The sequence below is a fragment of the Dendronephthya gigantea genome, unplaced genomic scaffold (assembly GCF_004324835.1).
Source record: "Dendronephthya gigantea isolate DGI-Jeju-01 unplaced genomic scaffold, DenGig_1.0 000019F, whole genome shotgun sequence".
In the NCBI taxonomy this organism is placed as follows: domain Eukaryota; kingdom Metazoa; phylum Cnidaria; class Anthozoa; order Malacalcyonacea; family Nephtheidae; genus Dendronephthya; species Dendronephthya gigantea.
In genome coordinates this window covers 1056789-1077545 of record NW_021163029.1, presented here as the reverse complement: position 1 = coordinate 1077545, position 20757 = coordinate 1056789, and the positions used below count along the sequence as shown (strand labels likewise).

Genomic DNA, 20757 nt, shown 5'->3' with positions numbered 1-20757 from the left:
GTCTCACACTGAGGTAAAAAATGGGCCGGGAGAAAATTATGGGAACTTCGGGCATATTAACCCTTCTGTACTGTACTGATTTGGCAGAATTGTAATCAAACTTCAACTTAGGTAAGTCTCGTTTAATTCTTAATTCTACCAAATCACCACAGACATCCGGGTTACCATGAGATTTCAAAGCCGGGAACACAAAATGGGAAAAACACATATGCAAGAAAAATAACAACAAAAGTTTAATTAACGACCACCACGTACAAAAAATTAAACTACTCGTGCAAAATGGCTCGACTCATTTGGTCTGTGACTGCAACTGGTCTATTGTAGAAACGACGAAAAGTAGACTCTTGTTTCCACCCAACGGTGGCTAAAATTACGTCCACTGGGATAGTAGCAACCGCTTTGCTAGTTGCTGCGCTCCTAGTACTGTGAGCAGAGAATTGCTTTGTATCCACTCCGGCTTTACCCAATAAGGTTTTTATCCAACGCCCAATGGTCGATGTGGTTACAGCACTATAAGGCTTAATATAAGACACAAACAAACTGGTAGAGGACCTCAAATTCCTCGTAACGTTTAAATAACAGTCCAAAGTTTCATAAACACACAGTTCTTTAACCGTATACCGATATAAACACAAGTCTCCAAACACCGACCCCGGACGGTCCTGTTTAAGGTGAGCAGTAAGGGCGAAACGATAACAATCCACTGTTTTAACCATGTAATCCGCTGAGATATCCATAAAGGTCAACGCCTGACACCGTTGGCCCGTCGTTAGAGCAACCAATAAGACCAATTTGAGTGTAAGGTCCTTCAGGGACAAATCGCGTAACGGCCATAATGTAACCAAATAGTCGAGGACAGGATCAACCCATCAAATGGAACGGTATTTCGGGACAGGTTTAACCACATTGAAAACGCCTTTGAGATATTTACATACGAGGAAATGACGACCAACAGGGATCTGGTTGGGGCTGCGATCAAGCGTAAAATCCAAGGTAGATACAGCCGAACGAGCCGTATTAAGCGAGGAATAACTCATACCTGCCTTGAAAAGTGTATGCAAAAACATCAAAAGGGCCTTTATAGTTGGCCGCAGAGGATCACACGACCCTTGCACACAAAACTGTATCCACTTTGCGATGTAATGGCTGTATTGCTTGTGGGTCGCGTCTCTCCACGACTGCATGATGACATCGACAATGTCTGTCGGAATATCTGCGTCCTGTAATGATCTGCGGATAATTTGCAGACCATTAACTGTAGTCGACCTTGTAGAGGATGCGTCCCCCTCCAGAGTGGGATGGACTAGGTTCTGTGGAGTCACGTTGAATATCCGCGGAGTCTCCACCAAAAGACTGAGAACGACCGAGAAGAAGGGCTGTGTGGGCCATAGCGGAACAACTAGGATTCCTGTTGACTTGTCGTGAATGATCTTTTGGACACACCTAGAGACAAGACAAAAAGGCGGGAAAGCATAAAAGAAACTATGCCATTTAATTGAAAAGGCATCTATAAAGCTCGCCTGTGGGTCCGGTTTCCAAGAGGCGTAATTGGCAAGTTGAGTGTTTAAACGACTAGCAAATAAATCTATGTCAGGCCGACCAAAGACGTTAATGATAGTCTGAAACGTCTCTTTCGATAACATCCACTCCAGATTTAAATTAAGATTTCGAGACAAGTGGTCAGCATCGACATTGTTAGTGCCACTAATGTGAGCAGCTGACAACCAAATACCCCTAGAAATAGCCCAATTCCAATTAGCCTAGCAACAGAATTGCAATGGGCAGACTTACAACCACCCATTTCATTAATATAAGTCACTGCGGTCATATTATCACACATTAAACGAATATGAACAAGACTAGCATTATTTAACAAAGACGAGAGCGCTAGATAAACCGACTGTAATTCTAGAAAATTAATATGGCGATGAGCTTCAGCATTAGACCAGACACCAGAAGTACTTAGCCCGTTGTCCAGTGTTGCACCCCAGCCGACGCCGGATGCATCTGTGTGTAAGACAATATCCGGCTGGGGGTGACAAATTTTCTTGCTGGCCGTGGGGATGGTAGTTATCCACCACGTTAACTCTTCTAAACTATCCGACGATAGAGACATTAATTTATCAAAATCACCAAGATGTATTCTCAAATGAGAATCTTTATCTGCCTCCAACTGGCGATAATAAAGCGGACCAAACTCAACCCCGGGGAAGGAGGAAACTAAGGATCCAATTAGGGATGCAACCTGACGAATAGTAAACAATTTATTCGGCTGTCGAAACTTCTGACACATCTGGATCAATTTATCCCTTTTCAAAGGAGTAAGGGTTACTGTCATAGTGACAGAATTTAAGAGAAACCCAAGAAACTCGATACATTGAGTTGGAACAAGAACAGACTTATCCGGGTGAATTTTAAAACCTAAATCACTAATAAGCTGTACAGCATGTAAAGTAGCCTGAAGGCATTCCTGCTGTGTGTCTTCAATGTACAGAGAGTCATCAATATAACTTAAACAAGTGTGTCCCCACTGGGTCCGTAACGTGGCAAAAACCGGCTTCATAACCTTAGTGAATATTCTAGGACTACTAGATAAACCCATAGGTAAACAAGTAAAACAATAAAGTGTTTCCTTCCAAATAAATTTCAGGTATTTTTGACATTCAGGTGCAATCGGAATAGAATAATAAGCATCCTTTAGGTCAATGGAAGTCATGAAACAACCCAGTCTCATGAGCTTAATAGCAGTGTCCAAAGTATCCATCTTAAAATGATAGGACACATATTCATTTAAACCTTTAAGATTGAAGATGACTCTAGAAGATCCATCTTTCTTGGGGGTAATAAAGATAGGTGAAACAACTTGGTCAGGTTCTGAAAAGGACTGCTTAATTATCCCTTTCTGTAAGAACTTGGCAATCTCAGAATCAATTAGTTCTTGCTCCGTTAAATTAAAAGTAAAATAAGGTCTAGATTTACTAATGGCTGAGTCAGGTAAAGAATTAAATTCAATGTGGCAATGTGTAACAGCATCCAAAACAAATGGATCTGAAGTAATTTCTGTCCATGCCTTGACACAATGCTTTAAACCCCCAGCTGAAAAAGTGGGTTGATTGGTAATGATAGAAGAAATAGAACGTTGACCTACCTGTTTTGTCACTCCTACTGACTCTTGCTGGTCTTGGACATTGAGGATGGGGGACGGGTGAGCCCCCGGCCGCCGCCTAAAAAAGACCTCGCTCTTCCGCGTCCTGCACTCTGATGAAATCGACCACGTCCACGTATACCTCGTCCACTGGACACTTTATAGGGCTCAAAACGTGGTGCGGAAGTGACTTTACTGCCAAGCTTATAAGATTTGCTCACCTCCTCTACTTCCTTGCTAAGATCATCGCCAAATAAGTTGGTAGAAATGGCGACAGATGGGTTACACAATGATCCATATTGTTTGTTCAAATCAGGGCGAATTAAATCGCGGCGCTTTAAGTTAATTTCTCGATTGGCTGCCAGCAGCAAAACAGCTGCATGAGTTAGCACACGTTTCTGGTCTCCACCAGCAGAATTACATACTTCAAGAACCGCACAGAGGCCGGAGATCATCAGTCCCTGAGCTTTCTGAATAGCAGAATCACGATTGCGAGTATCTTGCCGCATTTGATGCCAAATCTGCTTATTCACTTTAGGAGAAACCAACGTCGGACAATTTTCTGGCCGGACATACTTAGGCTGCAATTCCTGCAGTTTCTCTTTGGGCAGCTTATCTTTTAAAAGCCCATTAACAATTTCAGCTAAACCAGCTGCGATTGGAGCAGACGCGCGCTCATTTACAGAAAACTCTTCGGCTAAGGTCTGAAAAGATCCCTCGACACTAGGACTATCCTGTGCTGGCTGCACAAAGCTGTCGATCTTATCAGTGAGCCCAGGATCGGAAATTCCTGCGATGGAGCCTTCGGCTTCATCATCAATAGCGACCATGTCAAAATCAGAATAGACTTGATCAATGTTCTGCTGGACTCGAGTTAAAATGTCGTTTTTAGTCTCGTCTAACAACTCTTTAAACAAAGCCTTAAATTGAGGCAAAGATGTACCGCTCCCAAGGTCGGTACCGGACTCAACGGTAGATTGCTCCATAATCTAAACAGAAAGATAGAGTGCCTCTATCAACGGGCGAAACAATGCCCAAACCAACAAGAAAAGACACGTCTTATTCTCGTGGAAAAAGTATAGAACAGGACACGTCCTGTACACAATCAACCGTGGCAATGTGACTCGTCACAAAACCGGGAATTGAACAGCTTTTATTTGTATAAATATGGTAGATCTCGTCTACAAAATTAGCCACGCTAAACAAGCGGATAAAAGAAAGTTAACTTACCTGCTAAAATGAACAAAATCGAACGATTTTAAAACAAAAATTCCCGTAGAAATGTAGAACACATGCGAATCCAACGGCGATAAACAATGCACTGATCCACGGCGGTGCGTGCGCATCTCATGGTAACCCGGATGTCTGTGGTGATTTGGTAGAATTGTCAATCAAAGGGATAATGTATTGTCCCGTGGGAAGTGGCGCGTAAAAGTCGTAAAATTACCACGCGCATTTGTAGAGCTGCTGGTATGATGATCCGTGTGCCTTTTGGAATTACCCTGTTGGCGCGTTATCTATTGCGATTTCGTTCGAGAGATGGTTGTTATAGATCAGCTGCAGTGGTTTGTGATCGGTTATCAGGGTGAAGGGAGCCCCGAGTAGGTACAGATAAAAATGCTTGATTCCCCACACGATGGCAAGGGCTTCCTTCTCCGTTTGGGAGTAACGTTTTTCCACCGGAGAGAGAGCGCGACTAGCATAGGCAACAATATTGCATGAAAGCATTTTGTTGTCGATCCTTCTGAGATAGTATCGCAGATAATCCCACGGAGCTGGTATCTACTAATATTTAAGTCTCTTTATATTTACTAATATTGAAGTCTCAAAATGGCTCATGACCGGACTGTTGAGTGGAGCCTGCTTCAGTTTCGGTCATAAGCTGTTTAGTGTTTATGTGTCTGTTTCCAATGGGCGAAACCACGCTCAACACCGTAGAGATTTTCGTAATATATTCGTATTGATTCATATAATTATTCTGAAATGATTGCGTTTGATTAGGTTACATTATATTAGATTATATTATTGATTAGTGATTATAGATTTTAGGTAGAGTTGTGTTGTTGTAGACTTGTAGTCGGGTAAGACATTCTTCCAGAGCACGGTCGTGGTCTTCCTTGGTGGTACCAAATACAATGATGTCATCTTTATTCCCCTTTGATGATCTTGAGTACTTCCTGTAAGGTATGTTGATAAAACTGGGCCGCTGCGTTGGTGCCATAGTTTAATCGCTTGCACCCAAACAGTCCTAAATGTGTGCAAAAGGTTGTGATATTTCGTGACTCAGGACTGAGTTCTAGTTGGTGGTATGCTTGGCACAGGTCGAGTTTTGAGACGAACGAAGCTCCATTGAGTTCCATCCATGGAGACCGATTCAAGAGTTGGTATTGGGTGTCTCGTTCGCTTGATGGCTGTGTTTGCGATACGCGTATTGACACATAGTCGAATGTTGTTGTTTTGCTTTGGAACAATAACCACTGGGGAAACCCATTCTGTTGGTGTATTTTCAGGAACTTTCACAATGATACATCATGCTTTAACTTTTTTATTTTATTTTCCACTTTTTGGCGCAGATGCAATGGTACCCGTCGCTGATGTTGTGGCACAGGGGTAATACTTTCGTCGATGGATAATTTAACTTGCTTGTTTTTAAGTATTCCTAATCCGTTGAAAACAGGTACGTATAGTTATCTAAAATGCGTTGGAGGTTTTCGTCCTTACGTGGTTTGGGTTGTGATGGTTGTTCTGAACTGGTTAGTGAGGTTTCTTTTTTATCTGATTAAGATGTAAACTGACAAAAGCCAGTTCTTGCGCTGTTTCCGAGCTTAATAGACAACCATGCACCGTCGTCTGAGATTACGTATATTATTGCTACTGTATATTCGTGTTTCAATTCCGCAAGAGCCCGAAATTATACCCTTCCATTTTGACTGGCTTATAAAAATTAAAGGGGTATGCTTTGACCGATGTTTGTTTAAGTTCAATATGTTCCTCAGTTTTGCAAATGTATTCTCATCAATTACGTTTATGCTGGACCCGGTGTCAATTGTCCATTTATTGACGCTGACGTTTGTGGGTGTTTTCGCTTTTTTTCGCCTGCATAACAATATTCCGTAGATTCGCTGTCACTATTACTGCTGCTCCCATCGTCAGATTTTCTCATTGGTCGTAATTCCTTTTGGCTGTCATGGGGGTTTTGGTTTCTTCGTGATTTGATTTAAAATATTGTAAAAAATGCAATAAAACAAGGAAAAAGTTCAGTTTAATTCAACGAAAACGGCGCTCTTAATACAAAAAGGTCTCTTTGAGTCAAAATACCGGTTTCAATTGAAAATGGAGATGGCTAATCTTTGCTAGGATCGTATTTTGGCATCGACACGTCTCCCGAAGAAAAAATATACTCCGCTGCTGCCCAAATGACAAAAATAAAAGCATATTGAGGGTTTACAAGCTTCGACGGGGCCTTTTCTGAATGGATAACGGTTGAAAACCTTAGTTTTTGTTGATTATAATGTTTTCTCACTCCTCAAAAGCTCAAGACGCCATTTTTAACTACAATTTGGCAAGTTAACGATGCCCTTGAGGATAGTTAACTTTAACTACAGTTAACGCTAACTACGTTTTTATACAACTGGCTTCACTACGTGATTAAAGTTAACTACATTTTAAGTACAGTTGGGTGGTTAAAAAGTAGTTAAAACATAGTTCAGTAAGAGTTTTATACAACCGGCCCCAGGAGATGAATCCGCAAGATCCAGGATATCGAACTTGCAAAGTTCCCCGTAGACACCTTGTGCTGTTTGTATGAGCAACATTGCTGAAACATCTTGACCATGATCTTGATCTCATAATATCACAAACTCTTGACCACGTGAGGTGATGCTCATGCCAAACTTCGTGAAGGTTCCGACTGGATCCCATTCTCCCCCAACACACGCGGTCCTGCAGTGCTTAGTTTATATATACCAAACATATGGTTAAAATTATGATTTTAAACTCACTTTGAAAACTAAAAAAAATTTATCTTCAATGTTATCATTTTTTAACAAGTGAGAAATGTTTTCTGACATTTTCATTATGGAATAATTATAATATCTCCAGCAAATTTTTTTTCTCACTCCCCGACACAGCTAACCCAAGCCAAATATAAATGCCTAATACAAATACATATAAGAGATGCCTGCGGAGTAGGCTATCATTTTTTTAGCAGTAAGAAAGGTTTTTTGACATTTTCATTATGGAATAATTATAATATTTTCAAGACGAATTCAATTCATCAAAGAAACACGCGATTCTAAGATTTGAAACGTTCGAAATATCATAAGATAGCTAATGAATGGCCTGACTACATGGGTTGCCCGGCTAGCTCAGTCGGCAGAGCATTAGACTCTTAGGCCCGTATTCAAAAAGCTCACTCACACTCAAACTCATTGAGTGGGAGATCTTAATCTGCCCATAACGTTTTACATATCTATAATAATTTATAAGCCTAATTATTGACATATTGTTCAAATTATGATTTCAAGCTCTCTTTGAAAACTAAAAATTTCCTTAATTGATATCATTTTTTAACCGGTTAGAAATGTTTTTTGACATTTTCATTATGGAATAATTATAATATTTTCAGGATGAATTCAATTCATCACAGGTACACGCAATTCTAAGATTTGAAACGTTCGAAATATCATAAGATAGCTAATGAATGGCCTGACTACATGGGTTGCCCGGCTAGCTCAGTCGGTAGAGTATGAGACTCTTAATCTCAGGGTCGTGGGTTCGAGCCCCACGTTTGGCGGTTTATGTATTGTCTGTCTTTGCTTCAGTGATGTCTAGCTAGTGTACATAAAAATTTTCGGGATTCTTTGAGGATGGACCCCGGAGGCAACAGGTTGAATTATATTAGATAAGGTAAGTAATTTGACTTTATGGACCTCGAAAGAGTATTATTTCGGAAAACTGGGCAAACAGACCATCAAACTTTGTGTTCGAGAAGTTACCGCGCAATGCCTTTTTAGCGCAGTAGGTAGCGCGTTAGTCTCATAATCTAAAGGTCCTGAGTTCGATCCTTAGACAAGGCCCCAAGTTTTTACGTATCTATAATAATTTATAAGCCTAATTATTGACATATTGTTCAAATTATGATTTCAAGCTCTTTTTGAAAACCAAAAATTTTCTTAAATGATATCATTTTTTAACGGGTTAGAAATGTTTTTTGACATTTTCATTATGGAATAATTATAATATTTTCAGGACGAATTCAATTCATCACAGGTACACGCAATTCTAAGATTTGAAACGTTCGAAATATCATAAGATAGCTAATGAAAGGCCTGATTACATGGGTTGCCCGGCTAGCTCAGTCGGTAGAGTATGAGACTCTTAATCTCAGGGTCGTGGGTTCGAGCCCCACGTTGGGCGGTTTATGTATTGTCTGTCTTTGCTTCAATGATGTCTAGCTAGTGTACAATAAAATTTTCGGAATTCTTTGAGGATGGACCCCGGAGGCAACAGGTTGAATTATATTAAATAAGGTAAGTAATTTGACTTTATGGACCTCGAAAGAGTATTATTTCGGAAAACTGGGCGAACAGACCACCCAACTTTGTGTTCGAGAAGTTACCGCGCAGTGCCTTGTTAGCGCATTAGGTAGCGCGTTAGTCTCATAATCTAAAGGTCCTGAGTTCGATCCTCAGACAAGGCACAACGTTTTTACATATCTATAATAGATTATAAGCCTAATTATTGACATATTGTTCAAATTATGATTTCAAGCTCTTTTTGAAAACAAAAAATTTCCTTAAATGATATCATTTTTTAACCGGTGAGAAATGTTTTTTGACATTTTCATTATGGAATAATTATAATATTTTCAGGATGAATTCAATTCATCACAGGTACACGCAATTCTAAGATTTGAAACGTTCGAAATATCATAAAATAGCTAATGAATGGCTTGACTACATGGGTTGCCCGGCTAGCTCAGTCGGTAGAGCATGAGACTCTTAATCTCAGGGTCGTTGGTTCGAGCCCCACGTTGGGCGGTTTATGTATTGTCTGTCTTTGCTTCAATGATGTCTAGCTAGTGTACAATAAAATTTTCGGAATTCTTTGAGGATGGACCCCGGAGGCAACAGGTTGAATTATAATAAATAAGGTAAGTAATTTGACTTTATGGACCTCGAAAGAGTATTATTTCGGAAAAACTGGCGAACAGACCATCCAACTTTGTGTTCGAGAAGTTACCGCAGTGCCTTGTTAGCGCAGTAGGTAGCGTGTTAGTCTCATAATCTAAGGTCCTGAGTTCGATCCTCAGACAAGGCACAACGTTTTTTACATATCTATAATAATTTATAAGCCTAATTATTGACATATTGTTCAAATTATGATTTCAAGCTCTTTTTGAAAACCAAAAATTTCCTTAAATGATTTTTTTTTAACCGGTGAGAAATGTTTTTTGACATTTTCATTATGGAATAATTATAATATTTTCAGGATGAATTCAATTCATCACAGGTACACGCAATTCTAAGATTTGAAACGTTCGAAAATATCATAAATAGCTAATGAATGGCCTGACTACATGGGTTGCCCGGCTAGCTCAGTCGTAGAGCATGAGACTCTTAATCTCAGGGTCGTGGGTTCGAGCCCACGTTGGGCGGTTTATGTATGTCTGTCTTTGCTTCAATCATGTCTAGCTAGTGTACATAAAATTTTCGAATTCTTTGAGGATGGACCCCGGAGGCAACAGGTTGAATTATATTAAATAAGGTAAGTAATTTGACTTTATGGACCTCGAAAGAGTATTATTTCGGAAAACTGGGCGAACAGACATCCAACTTTGTGTTCGAGAAGTTACCGCGCAGTGCCTTGTTAGCGCAGTAGGTAGCGCGTTAGTCTCATAATCTAAAGGTCCTGAGTTCGATCCTCAGACAAGGCACAACGTTTTTACATATCTATAATAATTTATAAGCCTAATTATTGACATATTGTTCAAATTATGATTTCAAGCTCTTTTTGAAAACCAAAAATTTGCTTAAATGATATCATTTTTTAACCGGTTAGAAATGTTTTTTGACATTTTCATTATGGAATAAATTATAATATTTTCAGGATGAATTCAATTCATCACAGGTACACGCATTCTAAGATTTGAAAACGTTCGAAATATCATAAAAAGCTAATGAATGGCCTGATTACATGGGTTGCCCGGCTAGCTCAGTCGGTAGAGCATGAGACTCTTAATCTCAGGGTCGTGGGTTCGAGCCCCACGTTGGGCGGTTTATGTATTGTCTGTCTTTGCTTCAATCATGTCTAGCTAGTGTACAATAAAATTTTCGGAATTCTTTGAGGATGGACCCCCCGGAGGCAACAGGTTGAATTATATTAAATAAGGTAAGTAATTTGACTTTATGGACCTCGAAAGAGTATTATTTCGGAAAACTGGGCGAACAGACATCCAACTTTGTGTTCGAGAAGTTACCGCGCAGTGCCTTGTTAGCGCAGTAGGTAGCGCGTTAGTCTCATAATCTAAAGGTCCTGAGTTCGATCCTCAGACAAGGCACAACGTTTTTACATATCTATAATAATTTATAAGCCTAATTATTGACATATTGTTCAAATTATGATTTCAAGCTCTTTTTGAAAACCAAAAATTTCCTTAAATGATTTTATTTTTTAACCGGTGAGAAATGTTTTTTGACATTTTCATTATGGAATAATTATAATATTTTCAGGACGAATTCAATTCATCACAAGTACACGCAATTCTAAGATTTGAAACGTTCGAAATATCATAAAATAGCTAATGAATGGCCTGACTACATGGGTTGCCCGGCTAGCTCAGTCGGTAGAGCATGAGACTCTTAATCTCAGGGTCGTGGGTTCGAGCCCCACGTTGGGCGGTTTATGTATTGTCTGTCTTTGCTTCAATGATGTCTAGCTAGTGTACAATAAAATTTTCGGAATTCTTTGAGGATGGACCCCGGAGGCAACAGGTTGAATTATATTAAATAAGGTAAGTAATTTGACTTTATGGACCTCGAAAGAGTATTATTTCGGAAAACTGGGCGAACAGACCATCCAACTTTGTGTTCGAGAAGTTACCGCGCAGTGCCTTGTTAGCGCAGTAGGTAGCGCGTTAGTCTCATAATCTAGAGGTCCTGAGTTCGATCCTCAGACAAGGCACAACGTTTTTACATATCTATAATAATTTATAAGCCTAATTATTGACATATTGTTCAAATTATGATTTCAAGCTCTTTTGAAAACCAAAAATTTCCTTAAATGATTATTTTTTAACCGGTGAGAAATGTTTTTGACATTTCATTATGGAATAATATAATATTTTCAGACGAATTCAATCATCAAAGAAACGCGATTCTAAGATTTAAGTTCGAAATATCATAAAATAGCTAATGAATGGCCTGATACATGGGTTGCCCGGCTAGCTCAGTCGTAGAGCATGAGACTCTTAATCTCAGGGTCGTGGGTTCGAGCCCCACGTTGGGCGGTTTATGTATTGTCTGTCTTTGCTTCAATGATGTCTAGCTAGTGTACAATAAAATTTTCGGAATTCTTTGAGGATGGACCCCGGAGGCAACAGGTTGAATTATATTAAATAAGGTAAGTAATTTGACTTTATGGACCTCGAAAGAGTATTATTTCGGAAAACTGGGCGAACAGACCAATCCAACTTTGTGTTCGAGAAGTTACGCGCAGTGCCTTGTTAGCGCAGTAGGTAGCGCGTTAGTCTCATAATCTAAAGGTCCTGAGTTCGATCCTCAGACAAGGCACAACGTTTTTACATATCTATAATTTATAAGCCTAATTATTGACATATTGTTCAAATTATGATTTCAAGCTCTTTTGAAAAACCAAAATTTCTTATGATATCATTTTTTAACCGGTGAGAAATGTTTTTTGACATTTTCATTATGGAATAATATAATATTTTCAGGATGAATTCAATTCATCAAAGACACGCAATTCTAAGATTTGAAACGTTCGAAATATCATAAATAGCTAATGAATGGCCTGATTACATGGGTTGCCCGGCTAGCTCAGTCGGTAGAGCATGAGACTCTTAATCTCAGGGTCGTGGGTTCGAGCCCCACGTTGGGCGGTTTATGTATTGTCTGTCTTTGCTTCAATCATGTCTAGCTAGTGTACAATAAAATTTTCGGAATTCTTTGAGGATGGACCCGGAGGCAACAGGTTGAATTATATTAAATAAGGTAAGTAATTTGACTTTATGGACCTCGAAAGAGTATTATTTCGGAAAACTGGGCGAACAGACATCCAACTTTGTGTTCGAGAAGTTACCGCGCAGTGCCTTGTTAGCGCAGTAGGTAGCGCGTTAGTCTCATAATCTAAAGGTCCTGAGTTCGATCCTCAGACAAGGCACAACGTTTTTACATATCTATAATAATTTATAAGCCTAATTATTGACATATTGTTCAAATTATGATTTCAAGCTCTCTTTGAAAACCAAAAATTTCTTAATGAATCATTTTTTAACCGGTGAGAAATGTTTTTTGACATTTTCATTATGGAATAATTATAATATTTTCAGGATGAATTCAATTCATCACAGGTACACGCAATTCTAAGATTTGAAACGTTCGAAATATTATAAAATAGCTAATGAATGGCCTGATTACATGGGTTGCCCGGCTAGCTCAGTCGGTAGAGCATGAGACTCTTAATCTCAGGGTCGTGGGTTCGAGCCCCACGTTGGGCGGTTTATGTATTGTCTGTCTTTGCTTCAATCATGTCCAGCTAGTGTACAATAAAATTTTCGGAATTCTTTGAGGATGGACCCTGGAGGCAACAGGTTGAATTATATTAAATAAGGTAAGTAATTTGACTTTATGGACCTCGAAAGAGTATTATTTCGGAAAACTGGGCGAACAGACATCCAACTTTGTGTTCGAGAAGTTACCGCGCAGTGCCTTGTTAGCGCAGTAGGTAGCGCGTTAGTCTCATAATCTAAAGGTCCTGAGTTCGATCCTCAGACAAGGCACAACGTTTTTACATATCTATAATAATTTATAAGCCTAATTATTGACATATTGTTCAAATTATGATTTTCAAGCTCTTTTGAAACCAAAAAATTTCCTTAAATGATTTTTTTTTTACCGGTGAGAAATTTTTTTGACATTTTCATTATGGAATAATATAATATTTTCAGGATGAATTCAATTCATCAAGGTACACGCAATTCTAAGATTTAAAACGTTCGAAATATCATAAAATAGCTAATGAATGGCCTGATTACATGGGTTGCCCGGCTAGCTCAGTCGGTAGAGCATGAGACTCTTAATCTCAGGGTCGTGGGTTCGAGCCCCACGTTGGGCGGTTTATGTATTGTCTGTCTGTGCTTTAATCATGTCTAGCTAGTGTACAATAAAATTTTCGGAATTCTTTGAGGATGGACCCTGGAGGCAACAGGTTGAATTATATTAAATAAGGTAAGTAATTTGACTTTATGGACCTCGAAAGAGTATTTTTCGGAAAACTGGGCGAACAGACATCCAACTTTGTGTTCGAGAAGTTACCGCGCAGTGCCTTGTTAGCGCAGTAGGTAGCGCGTTAGTCTCATAATCTAAAGGTCCTGAGTTCGATCCTCAGACAAGGCACAACGTTTTACATATCTATAATAATTTATAAGCCTAATTATTGACATATTGTTCAAATTATGATTTCAAGCTCTTTTTGAAAACCAAAAATTTCCTTAAATGATTTTATTTTTTAACCGGTGAGAAATGTTTTTTGACATTTTCATTATGGAATAAATATAATATTTTCAGGACGAATTCAATTCATCAAAGAAACGCGATTCTAAGATTTAAAACGTTCGAAATATCATAAAATAGCTAATGAATGGCCTGATTACATGGGTTGCCCGGCTAGCTCAGTCGGTAGAGCATGAGACTCTTAATCTCAGGGTCGTGGGTTCGAGCCCCACGTTGGGCGGTTTATGTATTGTCTGTCTTTGTTTCAATGATGTCTATAGCTAGTGTACAATAAAATTTTCGGAATTCTTTGAGGATGGACCCCGGAGGCAACAGGTTGAATTATATTAAATAAGGTAAGTAATTTGACTTTATGGACCTCGAAAGAGTATTATTTCGGAAAACTGGGCGAACAGACAATCCAACTTTGTGTTCGAGAAAATACACCGCGCAGTGCCTTGTTAGCGCAGTAGGTAGCGCGTTAGTCTCATAATCTAAAGGTCCTGAGTTCGATCCTCAGACAAGGCACAACGTTTTTACATATCTATAATAATTTATAAGCCTAATTATTGATATATTGTTCAAATTATGATTTCAAGCTCTTTTTAAAAACCAAAAATTTCCTTAAATGATTTTATTTTTTAACCGGTGAGAAATGTTTTTTGACATTTTCATTATGGAATAAATATAATATTTTCAGGACGAATTCAATTCATCAAAGAAACACGCGATTCTAAGATTTAAAACGTTCGAAATATCATAAAATAGCTAATGAATGGCCTGATTACATGGGTTGCCCGGCTAGCTCAGTCGGTAGAGCATGAGACTCTTAATCTCAGGGTCGTGGGTTCGAGCCCCACGTTGGGGCGGTTTATGTATTGTCTGTCTTTGCTTCAATCATGTCTAGCTAGTGTACAATAAAATTTTCGGAATTCTTTGAGGATGGACCCCGGAGGCAACAGGTTGAATTATATTAAATAAGGTAAGTAATTTGACTTTATGGACCTCGAAAGAGTATTATTTCGGAAAACTGGGCGAACAGACATCCAACTTTGTGTTCGAGAAGTTACTGCGCAGTGCCTTGTTAGCGCAGTAGGTAGCGCGTTAGTCTCATAATCTAAAGGTCCTGAGTTCGATCCTCAGACAAGGCACAACGTTTTACATATCTATAATAATTTATAAGCCTAATTATTGACATATTTTTCAAATTATGATTTCAAGCTCTTTGAAAAAAAATTTCTTAATGATATCATTTTTTAACCGGTGAGAAATGTTTTTTGACATTTTCATTATGGAATATAATATTTTCAGGATGAATTCAATTCATCACAGGTACACGCAATTCTAAGATTTGAAACGTTCGAAATATCATAAAATAGCTAATGAATGGCCTGACTACATGGGTTGCCCGGCTAGCTCAGTCGGTAGAGCATGAGACTCTTAATCTCAGGGTCGTGGGTTCGAGCCCCACGTTGGGCGGTTTATGTATTGTCTGTCTTTGCTTCAATCATGTCTAGCTAGTGTACAATAAAATTTTCGGAATTCTTTGAGGATGGACCCCGGAGGCAACAGGTTGAATTATATTAAATAAGGTAAGTAATTTGACTTTATGGACCTCGAAAGAGTTATTTCGGAAAACTGGGCGAACAGACCATCCAACTTTGTGTTCGAGAAGTTACCGCGCAGTGCCTTGTTAGCGCAGTAGGTAGCGCGTTAGTCTCATAATCTAAAGGTCCTGAGTTCGATCCTCAGACAAGGCACAACGTTTTTACATATCTATAATAATTTATAAGCCTAATTATTGACATATTGTTCAAATTATGATTTCAAGCTCTCTTTGAAAACTAAAAATTTCTTAATTGATATCATTTTTTAACCGGTGAGAAATGTTTTTTGACATTTTCATTATGGAATAATTAATATTTTCAGGATGAATTCAATTCATCACAGGTACACGCAATTCTAAGATTTGAAACGTTCGAATTATAAAATAGCTAATGAATGGCCTGATTACATGGGTTGCCCGGCTAGCTCAGTCGGTAGAGCATGAGACTCTTAATCTCAGGGTCGTGGGTTCGAGCCCCACGTTGGGCGGTTTATGTGTCGTCTTTGCTTCAATCATGTCTAGCTAGTGTACAATAAAATTTTCGGAATTCTTTGAGGATGGACCCTGGAGGCAACAGGTTGAATTATATTAAATAAGGTAAGTAATTTGACTTTATGGACCTCGAAAGAGTATTATTTCGGAAAACTGGGCGAACAGACAATCCAACTTTGTGTTCGAGAAGTTACCGCGCAGTGCCTTGTTAGCGCAGTAGGTAGCGCGTTAGTCTCATAATCTAAAGGTCCTGAGTTCGATCCTCAGACAAGGCACAACGTTTTTACATATCTATAATAATTTATAAGCCTAATTATTGACATATTGTTCAAATTATGATTTCAAGCTCTTTTTGAAAACCAAAAATTTCCTTAAATGATTTTATTTTTTAACCGGTGAGAAATGTTTTTTGACATTTTCATTATGGAATAAATATAATATTTTCAGGACGAATTCAATTCATCAAAGAAACGCGATTCTAAGATTTAAAACGTTCGAAATATCATAAAATAGCTAATGAATGGCCTGATTACATGGGTTGCCCGGCTAGCTCAGTCGGTAGAGCATGAGACTCTTAATCTCAGGGTCGTGGGTTCGAGCCCCACGTTGGGCGGTTTATGTATTGTCTGTCTTTGCTTCAATGATGTCTAGCTAGTGTACAATAAAATTTTCGGAATTCTTTGAGGATGGACCCCGGAGGCAACAGGTTGAATTATATTAAATAAGGTAAGTAATTTGACTTTATGGACCTCGAAAGAGTATTATTTCGGAAAACTGGGCGAACAGACAATCCAACTTTGTGTTCGAGAAAATACACCGCGCAGTGCCTTGTTAGCGCAGTAGGTAGCGCGTTAGTCTCATAATCTAAAGGTCCTGAGTTCGATCCTCAGACAAGGCACAACGTTTTTACATATCTATAATAATTTATAAGCCTAATTATTGATATTGTTCAAATTATGATTTCAAGCTCTTTTTAAAAACCAAAATTTCCTTAAATGATTATTTTTTAACGGTGAGAAATGTTTTTTGACATTTTCATTATGGAATAAATATAATATTTTCAGGACGAATTCAATTCATCAAGAAACACGCGATTCTAAGATTTGAAACGTTCGAAATATCATAAAATAGCTAATGAATGGCCTGATTACATGGGTTGCCCGGCTAGCTCAGTCGGTAGAGCATGAGACTCTTAATCTCAGGGTCGTGGGTTCGAGCCCCACGTTGGGCGGTTTATGTATTGTGTCTTTGCTTCAATCATGTCTAGCTAGTGTACAATAAAATTTTCGGAATTCTTTGAGGATGGACCCCGGAGGCAACAGGTTGAATTATATTAAATAAGGTAAGTAATTTGACTTTATGGACCTCGAAAGAGTATTATTTCGGAAAACTGGGCGAACAGACAATCCAACTTTGTGTTCGAGAAGTTACCGCGCAGTGCCTTGTTAGCGCAGTAGGTAGCGCGTTAGTCTCATAATCTAAAGGTCCTGAGTTCGATCCTCAGACAAGGCACAACGTTTTTACATATCTATAATAATTTATAAGCCTAATTATTGACATATTGTTCAAATTATGATTTCAAGCTCTTTTGAAAACAAAAATTTCTTAATGATATCATTTTTTAACCGGTGAGAAATGTTTTTGACATTTTCATTATGGAATAATTATAATATTTTCAGGATGAATTCAATCATCACAGTACACGCAATTCTAAGATTTGAAACGTTCGAAATATCATAAAATAGCTAATGAATGGCCTTTACATGGGTTGCCCGGCTAGCTCAGTCGGTAGAGCATGAGACTCTTAATCTCAGGGTCGTGGGTTCGAGCCCCACGTTGAGCGGTTTATGTATTGTTTGTCTTTGCTTCAATCATGTCCAGCTAGTGTACAATAAAATTTTCGGAATTCTTTGAGGATGGACCCCGGAGGCAACAGGTTGAATTATACTAAATAAGGTAAGTAATTTGACTTTATGGACCTCGAAAGAGTATTATTTCGGAAAACTGGGCGAACAGACCATCCAACTTTGTGTTCGAGAAGTTACCGCACAGTGCCTTGTTAGCGCAGTAGGTAGCGCGTTAGTCTCATAATCTAAAGGTCCTGAGTTCGATCCTCAGACAAGGCACAACGTTTTTACATATCTATAATAATTTATAAGCCTAATTATTGACATATTGTTCAAATTATGATTTCAAGCTCTCTTTGAAAACTAAAAATTTCTTACTTGATATCATTTTTTAACCGGTGAGAAATGTTTTTTGACATTTTCATTATGGAATAATTATAATATTTTCAGGATGAATTCAATTCATCACAGGTACACGCAATTCTAAGATTTGAAACGTTCGAAATATTATAAAATAGCTAATGAATGGCCTGATTACATGGGTTGCCCGGCTAGCTCAGTCGGTAGAGCATGAGACTCTTAATCTCAGGGTCGTGGGTTCGAGCCCCACGTTGGGCGGTTTATGTGTCGTCTTTGCTTCAATCATGTCTAGCTAGTGTACAATAAAATTTTCGGAATTCTTTGAGGATGGACCCCGGAGGCAACAGGTTGAATTATATTAAATAAGGTAAGTAATTTGACTTTATGGACCTCGAAAGAGTATTATTTCGGAAAACTGGGCGAACAGACCATCCAACTTTGTGTTCGAGAAGTTACCGCGCAGTGCCTTGTTAGCGCAGTAGGTAGCGCGTTAGTCTCATAATCTAAAGGTCCTGAGTTCGATCCTCAGACAAGGCACAACGTTTTTACATATCTATAATAATTTATAAGCCTAATTATTGACATATTGTTCAAATTATGATTTCAAGCTCTTTTTGAAAACCAAAAATTTCCTTAAATGATTTTATTTTTTAACCGGTGAGAAATGTTTTTTGACATTTTCATTATGGAATAATTATAATATTTTCAGGACGAATTCAATTCATCAAAGAAACGCGATTCTAAGATTTAAAACGTTCGAAATATCATAAAATAGCTAATGAATGGCCTGATTACATGGGTTGCCCGGCTAGCTCAGTCGGTAGAGCATGAGACTCTTAATCTCAGGGTCGTGGGTTCGAGCCCCACGTTGGGCGGTTTATGTATTGTCTGTCTTTTTTCAATGATGTCTAGCTAGTGTACATAAAATTTTCGGAATTCTTTGAGGATGGACCCCGGAGGCAACAGGTTGAATTATATTAAATAAGGTAAGTAATTTGACTTTATGGACCTCGAAAGAGTATTATTTCGGAAAACTGGGCGAACAGACAATCCAACTTTGTGTTCGAGAAAATACACCGCGCAGTGCCTTGTTAGCGCAGTAGGTAGCGCGTTAGTCTCATAATCTAAAGGTCCTGAGTTCGATCCTCAGACAAGGCACAACGTTTTTACATATCTATAATAATTTATAAGCCTAATTATTGATATATTGTTCAAATTATGATTTCAAGCTCTTTTTAAAAACCAAAAATTTCCTTAAATGATTTTATTTTTTAACGGGTGAGAAATGTTTTTTGACATTTTCATTATGGAATAAATATAATATTTTCAGGACGAATTCAATTCATCAAAGAAACACGCGATTCTAAGATTTAAAACGTTCGAAATATCATAAAATAGCTAATGAATGGCCTGATTACATGGGTTGCCCGGCTAGCTCAGTCGGTAGAGCATGAGACTCTTAATCTCAGGGTCGTGGGTTCGAGCCCCACGTTGGGAGGTTTATGTATTGTCTGTCTTTGCTTCAATCATGTCTAGCTAGTGTACAATAAAATTTTCGGAATTCTTTGAGGATGGACCCCGGAGGCAACAGGTTGAATTATATTAAATAAGGTAAGTAATTTGACTTTATGGACCTCGAAAGAGTATTATTTCGGAAAACTGGGCGAACAGACAATCCAACTTTGTGTTCGAGAAGTTACCGCGCAGTGCCTTGTTAGCGCAGTAGGTAGCGCGTTAGTCTCATAATCTAAAGGTCCTGAGTTCGATCCTCAGACAAGGCACAACGTTTTACATATCTATAATAATTTATAAGCCTAATTATTGACATATTGTTCAAATTATGATTTCAAGCTCTCTTTGAAAACTAAAAATTTCTTAATTGATATCATTTTTTAACCGGTGAGAAATGATTTTTGACATTTTCATTATGGAATAATTATAATATTTTCAGGATGAATTCAATTCATCACAGGTACACGCAATTCTAAGATTTGAAACGTTCGAAATATCATAAAATAGCTAATGAATGGCCTGATTACATGGGTTGCCCTGCTAGCTCAGTCGGTAGAGCATGAGACTCTTAATCTCAGGGTCGTGGGTTCGAGCCCCACGTTGGGCGGTTTATGTATTGTCTGTCTTTGCTTCAATCATGTCTAGCTAGTGTACATAAAATTTTCGGAATTCTTTGAGGATGGACCCCGGAAGCAACAGGTTGAATTATATTAAATAAGGTAAGTAATTTGACTTTATGGACCTCGAAAGAGTATTATTTCGGAAAACTCGGCGAACAGACCATCCAACTTTGTGTTCGAGAAGTTACCGCGCAGTGCCTTGTTAGCGCAGTAGGTAGCGCGTTAGTCTCATAATCTAAAGGTCCTGAGTTCGATCCTCAGACAAGGCACAACGTTTTTACATATCTATAATAATTTATAAGCCTAATTATTGACATATTGTTCAAATTATGATTTCAAGCTCTGTTTGAAAACTAAAAATTTCTTAATTGATATCATTTTTTAACCGGTGAGAAATGTTTTTTGACATTTTCATTATGGAATAATTATAATATTTTCAGGA

General features: G+C 38.4%; 1 protein-coding gene and 42 non-coding genes across 43 annotated transcripts; 42 read left to right on the top strand and 1 right to left on the bottom strand.

Moving 5' to 3' along the window:
• Window positions 1-250: 250 nt before the first annotated feature.
• On the bottom strand, window positions 251-4523 carry LOC114521127. The gene is made up of 3 exons (XM_028541538.1): window positions 4376-4523; window positions 3149-4134; window positions 251-1443 (listed from the first exon to the last, which is right to left on the bottom strand). The coding sequence occupies exon 2, from the start codon at window positions 4129-4131 to the stop codon at window positions 3163-3165; it is 969 nt and encodes a 322-aa protein (XP_028397339.1). The 5' UTR covers window positions 4132-4134; window positions 4376-4523; the 3' UTR covers window positions 251-1443; window positions 3149-3162.
• Window positions 4524-7867: 3344 nt separating this feature from the next.
• On the top strand, window positions 7868-7940 carry Trnak-cuu. Its single transcript has one exon. It is a non-coding gene; the product is annotated as a tRNA-Lys (tRNA).
• A 210-nt stretch (window positions 7941-8150) lies between these two features.
• Trnam-cau lies at window positions 8151-8223 on the top strand. The gene has a single exon. It is a non-coding gene; the product is annotated as a tRNA-Met (tRNA).
• Window positions 8224-8490: 267 nt separating this feature from the next.
• On the top strand, window positions 8491-8563 carry Trnak-cuu. The gene has a single exon. It is a non-coding gene; the product is annotated as a tRNA-Lys (tRNA).
• A 210-nt stretch (window positions 8564-8773) lies between these two features.
• Trnam-cau lies at window positions 8774-8846 on the top strand. Its single transcript has one exon. It is a non-coding gene; the product is annotated as a tRNA-Met (tRNA).
• Window positions 8847-9113: 267 nt separating this feature from the next.
• Trnak-cuu lies at window positions 9114-9186 on the top strand. Its single transcript has one exon. It is a non-coding gene; the product is annotated as a tRNA-Lys (tRNA).
• Window positions 9187-9394: 208 nt separating this feature from the next.
• Window positions 9395-9466, top strand: Trnam-cau. Its single transcript has one exon. It is a non-coding gene; the product is annotated as a tRNA-Met (tRNA).
• Window positions 9467-9732: 266 nt separating this feature from the next.
• On the top strand, window positions 9733-9803 carry Trnak-cuu. The gene has a single exon. It is a non-coding gene; the product is annotated as a tRNA-Lys (tRNA).
• Window positions 9804-10009: 206 nt separating this feature from the next.
• Trnam-cau lies at window positions 10010-10082 on the top strand. The gene has a single exon. It is a non-coding gene; the product is annotated as a tRNA-Met (tRNA).
• A 267-nt stretch (window positions 10083-10349) lies between these two features.
• Window positions 10350-10422, top strand: Trnak-cuu. The gene has a single exon. It is a non-coding gene; the product is annotated as a tRNA-Lys (tRNA).
• Window positions 10423-10633: 211 nt separating this feature from the next.
• Window positions 10634-10706, top strand: Trnam-cau. Its single transcript has one exon. It is a non-coding gene; the product is annotated as a tRNA-Met (tRNA).
• A 267-nt stretch (window positions 10707-10973) lies between these two features.
• Trnak-cuu lies at window positions 10974-11046 on the top strand. Its single transcript has one exon. It is a non-coding gene; the product is annotated as a tRNA-Lys (tRNA).
• A 210-nt stretch (window positions 11047-11256) lies between these two features.
• Window positions 11257-11329, top strand: Trnam-cau. The gene has a single exon. It is a non-coding gene; the product is annotated as a tRNA-Met (tRNA).
• A 253-nt stretch (window positions 11330-11582) lies between these two features.
• Trnak-cuu lies at window positions 11583-11654 on the top strand. The gene has a single exon. It is a non-coding gene; the product is annotated as a tRNA-Lys (tRNA).
• Window positions 11655-11864: 210 nt separating this feature from the next.
• Trnam-cau lies at window positions 11865-11937 on the top strand. The gene has a single exon. It is a non-coding gene; the product is annotated as a tRNA-Met (tRNA).
• Window positions 11938-12193: 256 nt separating this feature from the next.
• Window positions 12194-12266, top strand: Trnak-cuu. Its single transcript has one exon. It is a non-coding gene; the product is annotated as a tRNA-Lys (tRNA).
• Window positions 12267-12474: 208 nt separating this feature from the next.
• Window positions 12475-12547, top strand: Trnam-cau. Its single transcript has one exon. It is a non-coding gene; the product is annotated as a tRNA-Met (tRNA).
• A 264-nt stretch (window positions 12548-12811) lies between these two features.
• Window positions 12812-12884, top strand: Trnak-cuu. The gene has a single exon. It is a non-coding gene; the product is annotated as a tRNA-Lys (tRNA).
• A 209-nt stretch (window positions 12885-13093) lies between these two features.
• Window positions 13094-13166, top strand: Trnam-cau. The gene has a single exon. It is a non-coding gene; the product is annotated as a tRNA-Met (tRNA).
• A 262-nt stretch (window positions 13167-13428) lies between these two features.
• On the top strand, window positions 13429-13501 carry Trnak-cuu. The gene has a single exon. It is a non-coding gene; the product is annotated as a tRNA-Lys (tRNA).
• Window positions 13502-13709: 208 nt separating this feature from the next.
• Window positions 13710-13782, top strand: Trnam-cau. The gene has a single exon. It is a non-coding gene; the product is annotated as a tRNA-Met (tRNA).
• Window positions 13783-14046: 264 nt separating this feature from the next.
• On the top strand, window positions 14047-14119 carry Trnak-cuu. The gene has a single exon. It is a non-coding gene; the product is annotated as a tRNA-Lys (tRNA).
• Window positions 14120-14333: 214 nt separating this feature from the next.
• On the top strand, window positions 14334-14406 carry Trnam-cau. Its single transcript has one exon. It is a non-coding gene; the product is annotated as a tRNA-Met (tRNA).
• Window positions 14407-14673: 267 nt separating this feature from the next.
• Trnak-cuu lies at window positions 14674-14746 on the top strand. The gene has a single exon. It is a non-coding gene; the product is annotated as a tRNA-Lys (tRNA).
• Window positions 14747-14956: 210 nt separating this feature from the next.
• Window positions 14957-15029, top strand: Trnam-cau. Its single transcript has one exon. It is a non-coding gene; the product is annotated as a tRNA-Met (tRNA).
• A 255-nt stretch (window positions 15030-15284) lies between these two features.
• On the top strand, window positions 15285-15357 carry Trnak-cuu. The gene has a single exon. It is a non-coding gene; the product is annotated as a tRNA-Lys (tRNA).
• A 208-nt stretch (window positions 15358-15565) lies between these two features.
• Trnam-cau lies at window positions 15566-15638 on the top strand. The gene has a single exon. It is a non-coding gene; the product is annotated as a tRNA-Met (tRNA).
• Window positions 15639-15899: 261 nt separating this feature from the next.
• Trnak-cuu lies at window positions 15900-15972 on the top strand. Its single transcript has one exon. It is a non-coding gene; the product is annotated as a tRNA-Lys (tRNA).
• A 206-nt stretch (window positions 15973-16178) lies between these two features.
• On the top strand, window positions 16179-16251 carry Trnam-cau. The gene has a single exon. It is a non-coding gene; the product is annotated as a tRNA-Met (tRNA).
• A 265-nt stretch (window positions 16252-16516) lies between these two features.
• Trnak-cuu lies at window positions 16517-16589 on the top strand. The gene has a single exon. It is a non-coding gene; the product is annotated as a tRNA-Lys (tRNA).
• A 212-nt stretch (window positions 16590-16801) lies between these two features.
• Trnam-cau lies at window positions 16802-16874 on the top strand. Its single transcript has one exon. It is a non-coding gene; the product is annotated as a tRNA-Met (tRNA).
• Window positions 16875-17134: 260 nt separating this feature from the next.
• On the top strand, window positions 17135-17207 carry Trnak-cuu. Its single transcript has one exon. It is a non-coding gene; the product is annotated as a tRNA-Lys (tRNA).
• A 208-nt stretch (window positions 17208-17415) lies between these two features.
• On the top strand, window positions 17416-17488 carry Trnam-cau. Its single transcript has one exon. It is a non-coding gene; the product is annotated as a tRNA-Met (tRNA).
• A 258-nt stretch (window positions 17489-17746) lies between these two features.
• Window positions 17747-17819, top strand: Trnak-cuu. The gene has a single exon. It is a non-coding gene; the product is annotated as a tRNA-Lys (tRNA).
• Window positions 17820-18029: 210 nt separating this feature from the next.
• On the top strand, window positions 18030-18102 carry Trnam-cau. The gene has a single exon. It is a non-coding gene; the product is annotated as a tRNA-Met (tRNA).
• A 266-nt stretch (window positions 18103-18368) lies between these two features.
• Trnak-cuu lies at window positions 18369-18441 on the top strand. The gene has a single exon. It is a non-coding gene; the product is annotated as a tRNA-Lys (tRNA).
• A 206-nt stretch (window positions 18442-18647) lies between these two features.
• On the top strand, window positions 18648-18720 carry Trnam-cau. The gene has a single exon. It is a non-coding gene; the product is annotated as a tRNA-Met (tRNA).
• Window positions 18721-18985: 265 nt separating this feature from the next.
• Window positions 18986-19058, top strand: Trnak-cuu. Its single transcript has one exon. It is a non-coding gene; the product is annotated as a tRNA-Lys (tRNA).
• Window positions 19059-19268: 210 nt separating this feature from the next.
• Trnam-cau lies at window positions 19269-19341 on the top strand. Its single transcript has one exon. It is a non-coding gene; the product is annotated as a tRNA-Met (tRNA).
• A 267-nt stretch (window positions 19342-19608) lies between these two features.
• Trnak-cuu lies at window positions 19609-19681 on the top strand. Its single transcript has one exon. It is a non-coding gene; the product is annotated as a tRNA-Lys (tRNA).
• A 210-nt stretch (window positions 19682-19891) lies between these two features.
• On the top strand, window positions 19892-19964 carry Trnam-cau. Its single transcript has one exon. It is a non-coding gene; the product is annotated as a tRNA-Met (tRNA).
• A 265-nt stretch (window positions 19965-20229) lies between these two features.
• Trnak-cuu lies at window positions 20230-20302 on the top strand. The gene has a single exon. It is a non-coding gene; the product is annotated as a tRNA-Lys (tRNA).
• A 209-nt stretch (window positions 20303-20511) lies between these two features.
• Window positions 20512-20584, top strand: Trnam-cau. Its single transcript has one exon. It is a non-coding gene; the product is annotated as a tRNA-Met (tRNA).
• The last annotated feature ends 173 nt before the right edge of the window (window positions 20585-20757 follow it).